We start from the raw sequence: 9,151 nt of genomic DNA, 5'->3' as shown, positions 1-9,151 counted from the left end.
CTGAAATCCTGAGGATGGAAATAAGTTTGGGGGGTGGGGAGGACTTAACAGAGCTTCCAAAACGAAGAGCTCTTTTCCTCCTCTGTGAAATTCATTGCTTTTATGTTAAGGCATGAATCTGGTGGACTTCTAGAGGAACTGAGAGGATGAAAGCGTTATTAAAAACGGGGGCTTTTCAAAAAGATGGTCCCGCTGGAGGAACTCCCAGCTTCTGCCAGCTGCTGGTCTAGGGCCCCCCCCCCCCCCCCCCCCGCCCAGGCCTGCAGGACCCAACACCTCCCCTGGCTCAGGACACCAGGTGCAGAAAACACTCCAGGCCCCCAAAATGGGTCTTGACCCGGGAGTTTCCGGGAGATCTCTTCCTTGGTTGATCAGGCTGGCCTGACCTGTCCTGTCCCATCAAGAATTTGAACACTGTGAAAATCCCTGAGAAGTTGGGTTTTATGAAAAATAAATGACCCTTGGCACAGAAGGTGAGAGAGAGGGAGGGAGCGGGAAGAAGAGAGAAGCAAATTGAAGGAAACAAGAATCAGGGAGGTGGGGGAGAGAGGGTGGCCCTCAGCCGCTGGACACATCAGGTAACAGCTTCACTGCAGAGACACTTCGAGGGCATTTTCACGAGTCTCCGGGGACAAGCCGAGGCAACATGGCCGGCCTGGTTTTCCTTCCTCTCTGGCTTTAGCTTCCGTCGCTGAGGTCAGGAAGGCCCCACCTCCGCTCCCGGCTTCCCGCAGCGTCAAGGCTTCTTCCTCTCAAAGTGCAGCATGATTGCACCCTCCTCAGGCCTGGGGCTGCCGGCCCCCTCCGGCTCCTTGAGGCCCTGCTGGGCCAGCTGGGACAAGTACTTCTGGGGTGGGGAGAGAGGGGGGCAAAGGGACGGGACAGGGTCAGCGGTGACCTGGCGGGAGAGGGGAGGGGAGGGGAGGGGAGGATGTACCTGGGCCCCTTCTCCCATCATGTCTCCCAGTGTGTGGGGCCCCCCCAACCCTCCCCAGTCCTTCTGGGGCTACAGGACCCATGCTAAGCTCCCTCCTCTCTCTCTGTTTACAAGTACCGCCGGGCTGTCCTCGAAAACACATCCTAACAATGGGACCACTTCCAAAGCCCTTCTCCTGTGCAAGCGCTCTTCTCTTTCCTTATAGAAACTCACTGAATGCTCACAAGGACTCCACTTGTTTTCCAGAAGAGCCTCAGCGCCCCGGGGCATGTGTGCATGTGACAGGCAGGGGGGACCAGAGGCCAGGCGGACCGGGGCCGACCTACGGGGGGGGGGGGGGGGGGGGGGGAGAGCAGCACTGCCCTGCGCGGATTGCCAAAGACGGGCTGCCGCCTCTCGTAGCCACCTGTTTCCTGGTGGGCAGAAGGCAGGCTGAGAGCCCGGAGGTCTGTCGCTGGATTCCTGTTCTGTAGCTGGGAGCTGCCTCATACCGCCCCCCGAATACTTGCTGCTATCACCACCGGCCCCCCGGCCACACGGCAGGCCGCCCCTGGGATTCTAGATTCCATGCAGAGACACAACTGGGGCCCCAGCGGGGTCCTCTGAAAGCCCAGGCAGCAGGGGGCAGTGCAAAGAGCACTGGATTAGGAGTCAGTGGGCAAGTGGTCACATGTGTGGGTTCTGCTGCCAGATGACCCGGGTTCAAATCCTAGCTCTCGGCAGGCAAGACACCCAGGATCTCTGACATCTATGCAGTGTGGCTAACAACAGGAACTACCACTGTAAGGCGGCTGTGAAGTCCGCGGGAGGTACCGTAAGCACTCAGCACAGCGCCTGGCTCAGAATAAGTACCCGGTAATGCTGTCCTATACCATGAGGGGCATCGGCCTTCTGACCCTGGGAACGTACTCATCTTCTCTCTGCCTCTGACTCCTAATCTGGTAAACGGGAGGAATGGTGCCTTCCTCCTCCCAGGGTGATTTTGAGGGTCAGATGCCCTGCTCTCTCTAGAAGAAACTGGTTGGCTCTGAGAGATGGGTGAGCCTGATGGGGAGAGCGGCAGACCAACTGTGGGTCCCTGAGGGTCAGGCTGCTGAGGGAGGGCCTAGTTTGTCCTCCGCCTCACCCCAGGAAGGGAAATGTGGGCTCACTCCTCTCTGGACCTGGAGCCAGGGAGGCATCTAGCTTTCCTATCTGACTCCCCCCGTTGTTCTGGGTCACTCGGGATGGGTTCTCTTCGGGTTATGACCAGCAGTGGGGGCCCAGCAGAGGCTGCACAGAGAGAGAGGGGGCTCCTCCCACCTGCTCCCCGCCTCAAAGAGCAATCCCTCACCCCCACCTCAAGGCCTGCTGGTGGTGCTAAGTTTACAAGCCACCTGACTTAAGTGTGAGCCAACACCTGCTGCTCGGGTTTGAATTCTTCACTTTTCACACATGTAACGTGGGGTAGTGTGAGGTGCGTGAGGCTGTGTGGACAAGAGGACATTCTGTCAAGGCCATTGACAGAAACCTTATCTGAGAAGCCCGCGGTGGAGGCCCCCAGCTCCCCCAACAGGTGTGCTGGAGAAACCTGAACTGCAGTTGGCGGGCCTTGAAAGGCTTAGCCCATGTCTGGCCCTGACGTGCCTGGGGACCACGGGAATGGCTCTGGCCTGCTCTGGGGAGGTGAGTCTGCCTGGGGGGTTGGCCCACAGGCCCAGAAACACAGTGTAGTCCACTGTCCTGGAAAAAAAAAAATACAGGACTTAGAATCAGAGGCCCTGGCAAGTCTGGACTCATCCTAACTTCTTGAGTGATCTTGAGTTGTGTGGTCTCCTTGAGAACTACACAATCCAGCTGAGAATACCACATGAGATCAGAGCTCTCACACTGAGGTATCAGAACCTGCTGTTTTTTTAAATGAGGATTTTCAGGCCCAGCCCTGGAGAGAATGAATAGCAGGTGTGGGGTGGGTCCAGGAAGCTGCATGTTTTAAAATTGCCAGCTGGTATGAGGACCACAGTTGGGGAAAATCAGGACCAGATGATCTCCAAGACCCCACCCCACGCTGCCATTCTATAGGTTTTATCTTGTTGGGGTGGGGGATAATGATGTCTTCAGGGTAGATGGCCACCCTCCACTGGCTCTGTAGAGCCCAGTCTGGATCCTTGGTCTGGTCAAGTCAGGCCTTCACTGCGCTCCCCCAGGAGAGGCCAGGACTTGGGCCCCAGGCCCCACAGCTTCCTTCATCACAGAGTGGCTGCTCCACAGACGGAAATCAAGAGGCTTAAATGACAAGTCCGGGCATAGCCAATGACAATCCCTTGCAGATGCTGACACAGGCCATGCCATTATGGGTCTTGGTTTGCAAGATCAGCTTAACAGGCTAAAAAAGGGCAAGTGATTAAGAATCAGGCAGTCTGTTTCCGGGCCTGGTAACTCACCATCTGCATGGCCTTGGACAAATCACATAGCTTCTCTGGGCCTCAGTTTCCTCAACAAAAAACAAGAGTTGGCCCATATCTGAGTCTCTTAGCTAGGGATGCACAATGGAATCATATGGAGAACTTTCTCAAATTATGTATTCCTGGATCACCTCCCCCCATTCTACTGACTAGCTCACTTCATATATATATATATATATATATATATATATATATATATATATATGTATGTATGTATGTATACTTTCAAAACACTGTCCAGGTGATTCTGTTTCACACCTCTGGTTGAAAAATCCTCGATCAGCCACTCTAACAATTTAACAGCAATGTCTGCTCTGGAGTTAGGACATGCTGCCACCACGAGGGTCTGCCCTAGGTGAGGTCTTATGTGCCAAAAAACTAGTCTGGCTCCTTGTAATAAAAACATAAGGTGCCTTGGAATACTTATCCCTGGGCATCTGATATACCATGCTTTCTATTAAGTTCCCGAAGGTCCCCCCCACCCCACCTGAAGTTGCAACATGCTGCATGTCAGTTAGGTATGTATTACAGAACAGTCTTTCATTGATTCTAAGAGGAGGTTTTCTTCCCCCACACGTTAACATCTCTGAAACTGAGACGCATTTTACAATTGATGGAGTCTCACCATTTACTTTGCAACAATTTTTTTCCTATTGGTATCCAAAAAGTGGTAGTGTGTCTTATAACTGCTCGGACCTCGGGTTGCATGAAACACAGTAGTATTTTTTATATGTTCCCTGTTACTATACCATAAAAGTTACTTATTTTATTTATCACTTATCTCCTACACTCAGATGGAAGCTCCAAGAGGGCAAGGGTTTTTGTCTTTTGCTTGTGTATGTGTTTATAATTTTTTAAAGTTTTATTTATTTGAGAAAGAGAGAGAGAGCAGGAGCAGGGGAGGGAGCAGAGGGAGAAGCAGACTCCTTGCCAAGCGGGGAGCCTGATGCAGGGTTCGATCCCAGGACTCTGAGATCACGACCTGGGCTGAAGGCAGACACTTAACTGACTAAGCCACCCAGGCACCACTCTGTGTGTGTGTGTGTGTGTGTGTGTGTGTGTGGTTTTGTTGTTGTTTTATCTCCAGCACCTAGAACAGTGTCTGGTACATAGCATGCCTCTGATAAATAGTTGCAGTGCGGATGAACATTTGAATAGAACATAATGGTGATTTTTATTGCAGCAAACAGGGATACTGCATGGGGGGAACAGAAACAGAGAAATGCCTGCATCTAGAATATCCAGGTCTTGTGAAAAGGGGTCAGCCTCAAGCATGGACCGGGTGATCCCTAACTCAAGTTACTCAGACCAGGGGGAGAGGCAGATACCCCGAAACCCGCCCCCAACAGAATGCTGTAAGTACTCCACGGGAGACAGATGTCCTGAGAGCACAGGGAAGGCACCAGCATGTGGAGCAGCAACCTGGGGGAGACGGGCCTGGGGAAAGAGCGGTTCTCCACATGGTGGAAGGACATCAACCGGGGAGCTCCCTGGTACTGGGCAAGGAAGGCTCCACGTACCTGTAAGTTCCTGTAGTGGACAGCACTGCGACAGTGGCTTGTCTTCGCCATCTCCTCGCTCGTGTAGAACAGCCCACACAGCTTACAGTAAAACCCAGTCCTGGGCACCACGAACTCCACCCCTGCAGGAGGTTGGGGGACGAACCGGCAGGAATTAGAAAGGCCACATGAGGCCCCTGTGGTCCTGCCAGGCGGCAGGTGGAAATGGGAGCACTGAGCTCCATCCCTCACTTGCTGTTGACTCTGGCTGGTTATTGAGCTTCTCCAAGCCTAGTTTCCTCATCTGCAAAGCAAGGCTGAGAACAGGGCTGACTCCATTCCCAGGTGGTTGTGAAAGAAGGGACATACTCCCTCAGGGGTGAGGGAGTGTTTCACAATTCTCTGCTCTGCAGCGGTTCCTGGGAATGGGGCCCGGACCCTCCCGTTATCAGCCTGCTTCCAGGGAAACAAGGAGGAAGCGTTCCATTTCTCCATGCTGCACCCCTCTCTCTCTAGCTGTCAGGGCCAGGATTCAGGAAGGATGCTGTCATTTTTGTGAGTTTTAGAATTATACTCATTAAAGAAAACTTTAAAAATACACAAAAGTGAGGAAAAATCACTTTAGAGTCATTCCAATCAAAACATTTTCTTCCATACTATCTCTATGTAGAGCTTTTTTTGGGTCAGGAGGCAGTTTTCATTGTACCCTAAGTATAGTTCTGTCTCCTCCCTTTTTCATGTAATCGTGTATCATAAACATCTTCCCATCGTCCAGTGTTTACATCTGAACCACCCAGCGATAGCATTTTACTTATGGGATTTGCTAAACAGAAGTCACAGGATTCTGGGAGGCCTTCTGATTTTGCAGAAAGGAAAGGGTGGCCCGATGGCGAGAGAAGTGACGGTGTCACAGCCCAGAGGATGCATCTTTGAAGGCATGGTGGCTGCTCCAGCCTTCGCCAAGGTGTCTGGGGGTCACCGTTCTCCTCTTGAAGCCATGGTCGGCAGAGTGGAAAGAGCCCAGGTCTGAGAGGGCACAGACCAGACTCCAGTAAGAACACGTGGGAAGCTGGGGGGGAGTCAGAACTGTTAGCAGAAGAGCAGGGCATCAGGGCCGTGAAAAGCAGGGCCCCTTGGGGAACAGCGGGAATGGGCCGGCGGCTCCTGCTCTCAGGCTGGGGGGCTGGTGTGTGCGCGCCCGCACTTGGCTGGTCTGCTGCCCACCTGCTTAGCACCCGTGGCCCTGTGGGGGGGCCAGGGGGGCCGCAGCGGGTGGAGGGGGGCCCAGGGCAGGGGGGCCCGCCCTCCAGGGGGACTGCGGCCACTTCTGGCAGAGAGGGAGACCGCCCAGGGCTCCATCAAGGCGCTGCGTGGGACCACAAGCCTGGGCTTCCTTCACTTCCCTCCTGCCGCGTCCTGTGGGACGGAGACCCTGCCACGGAGTGGGTGCTTAGACTTGTAATTACAACTTTTTTTTCATTTCAAAAGAGCCACTTATCAGTGTGCAGCGGCCAGCCTGGACGGAGGCGGGAGCCCGGGAGGGCTGCCCAAGGCCTGCTTTGACTGATTGCTCCTCTGTGGTTCGGGCCTGGTTTTGGCAGCCTCCTCAGCCAGTTTTCTCTAACTGCCACGCAGCTCGCTGCCCTGCCCGCAGCAGCCCCCAGCAGGGAGGGGGCCTCTCTTGGGCCCGTTGCCCAGAAAGAGGCTGTGCCCTTGCTCTCCTCACCTTCCTCCCACCCCCACGGCAAAGGACTGAAAAGTGGTCCCTGCTCTGCCTGCGGGTGGCCGGCTGGCCCCTCCACCTCACTCACAGGCCCACGGCAGAGGAACCGTAAGCAAGGCCTGCCTTGGTCCTCTGTTCCCACAGAACAGTTCTCCCCAGCCTGCTCTGTACGGAGATGTCCACACAAGACAAGATAAAGGCCACTGGGAGACGAGACGCACCACCCGGAGGCCACAGGGAGCAGACCCAAGCCTGCGATCCCAGCTGCTCCCTCTATCCTGCCCCAGGCCCTGCAGGAGGGGCCTGTGGGTGGTCCCAGCAAAGAAACCTTGGGGTTTCATGGCAGGGCCCTGGTAAGGCCTCCAGTGTCCTCCAGGTTTTCCAAGAGGCCTTCCAGCCCATGTCCTGGGTCCCCAAGAAGGGGCGCCAGTGCCTCAGAAGCCACCACAGAGCATGAAGCAGGGCCTGAGCTGTGGGCCCTTTCGACCCAAGCGGCACAGCGACCATGTGAGGGGTTCTGGGTGAGATTTCACTGAACAAAGGTGTCCACTGCCCAAAAAAAAAAAAAAAAAAAAGGCTTGGAAGCCACGGTATAGTGGAGAGAAAATGGAATTTAGAGTCCGAAAGATCTAGCTCTTTTACATACACTGTGTGACTGTGGGTACATTATTTAAACTCTCTGAGATTAGCCCCCTCATCTATAAAATAGAAATGATACTCCCACAAACGGTGTTATCATTTTGCCTGGTGCTCAAAAAATATTCATTTCCTGCCATGTGTTAAACATTTCTCCACAGAGGCCTTCTTGCCCTCTAACCCGGGGCCGCCTGGAGAGCTCGGGCTCCAAAGGTGGGCAGCAACTCTTCCCTGTCCGCGTCTGATGCCCAGCGGCCGTCAGGCAGTACCAGGTGCTTAAAAGCACTGAGGAAGGAGAAGTCTGAGGAGGATCCCCAAACGCCTGGCAAACCCCCCCTCCCCCGCCCAGTTACCGGGAGTTGCCATGGGCACCACATGCCAACACCACCTCAGGATGCCTCTGGAATGGGAGGGCCAGAAGTGAAGAAAACTGTCACTGCCCCAACCCATCTGGAGCCACTGGGTCCTCCCATTTTTCAGCCTCTATTAAGCATGACAATTAAAGCTGTATTTGCTTTCTAATAATAGCTCCTGGGCCGGGTAATTATAACTCCACCATCCTAGCAAATCCTGTGATGGGTGGAGGGGGAGCTTGCATTTTGCAGGCAATGCCCTTTGGTTCTGGAAGCGCAGACCTTGGCAGGCTCAGGCTGGCCGGGGTCACTCAGAGCTGGCCTCAAACCCATGGGGCCGTGTGCCCTCTCTCTACTCCCCTGACCCCATGTCCACCCCATTCCCCGAGCACTGGGATCTCACCTCCCTTTACTCTGGGTCCTTGGCACTCCCCATTTGGCTCCCTGCTCTCCACAGGGACAAAGCCTGAAGGCTGTTCCCCCCCTCCCTAGAAGTCTCTGCAGGAGTGCTGGATTCTGGAGCATAAGGGGCATGCAGCCCCAGTGAGAGGAAAAAGTAGGGCTCAATAATTACTTCATGAATGAATAGTAGCAACAGAGAATCCTCCTAGAAGACACTAAGACATGACACGTATTCATTCATTTCCTCCTCAAACTAACTATACATGGTAGGCTTCTATTACTACCCTTAGTTATTGATGAAGAAAGTCAATAAATCAATGAGGAGAGCTGAAAAGGGTCGCTCTTTGTCCCCTAGCCAGCTGAGATATAAACCTGGGGAATCAGATTCCACAGTCTGTGCTCTTAGCCACTGCGCAAAAATTGCCTTTCCTACATTGTGCTTCCTGAACCAGAGAGACAGGAGGGCAGAGTGGTCTCAGATTGGAAACCCGGAGCTCTGACCTGACCTTGCTGTGCGACCTTGGGTAAGTATCTGCACTTGTTTCCTCTCTTGTCAAATGTGGAGAATGGTGCCATACCCCCACCCCCTAAGATCAATAAGATAATGGGTCTCAAAGCTCATCGAAGACTACATGCAATACAAAAGCACAATCTGTTACAGCCCCAAACTGGAAACAACCCAAATGCCCATCAAGGGCTCAAAATAATTACGCTGAGTGAAAGAAGTCAGGCAAAAACACTATAGTCCAGATGATTCCCTTTGGATTCAAACTCATATTTAGTGACAGAAAGCAAATCAGTGGTTCCCTGGGGACTGAGGTGTGGGGAGGGAGGAAAGACAAAGGAGCATCAGGAAACTTGGGAGGTGACAAATACGTTCACTATGTCACTGTGGTAATTAGTCTCCCAGGTGTACACATATGTCCAAACTGATCAACCATACACTTTAGACACGTGCACTTCTTTAACATCAATTATACTTCATTAGAACTGTTTTTAAAAAGCAGAACGAGATACCATTTTCCTAACAGTTTGGTAAAGATTCAAAACTGATGACATCCAAAGTTGGTAAGGAAGCAGAGAATGAGAATTCTCACTCTGGCAGGGAAAACTGGTATAAACTTTTTGGGAGTGCAATTTGGCAGCAATTATGAAGA

General features: G+C 53.1%; 1 protein-coding gene across 1 annotated transcript in view; it reads right to left on the bottom strand.

Moving 5' to 3' along the window:
• Positions 1-268: 268 nt before the first annotated feature.
• RBM20 (RNA binding motif protein 20) overlaps positions 269-9,151 on the bottom strand; it is a 180,984-nt gene continuing 172,101 nt past the window's right edge. Inside the window, 2 exon segments of the mRNA XM_035724099.1 lie at positions 269-847; positions 4,902-5,023. Of these exon segments, the coding sequence (XP_035579992.1) occupies positions 737-847; positions 4,902-5,023 (233 nt within the window). The 3' untranslated portion in view covers positions 269-736.

Source organism: Zalophus californianus, chromosome 15, assembly GCF_009762305.2.
Source record: "Zalophus californianus isolate mZalCal1 chromosome 15, mZalCal1.pri.v2, whole genome shotgun sequence".
NCBI classification, from domain to species: Eukaryota; Metazoa; Chordata; class Mammalia; order Carnivora; family Otariidae; genus Zalophus; species Zalophus californianus.
This window is presented reverse-complemented; position numbering and strand designations above follow the sequence as displayed.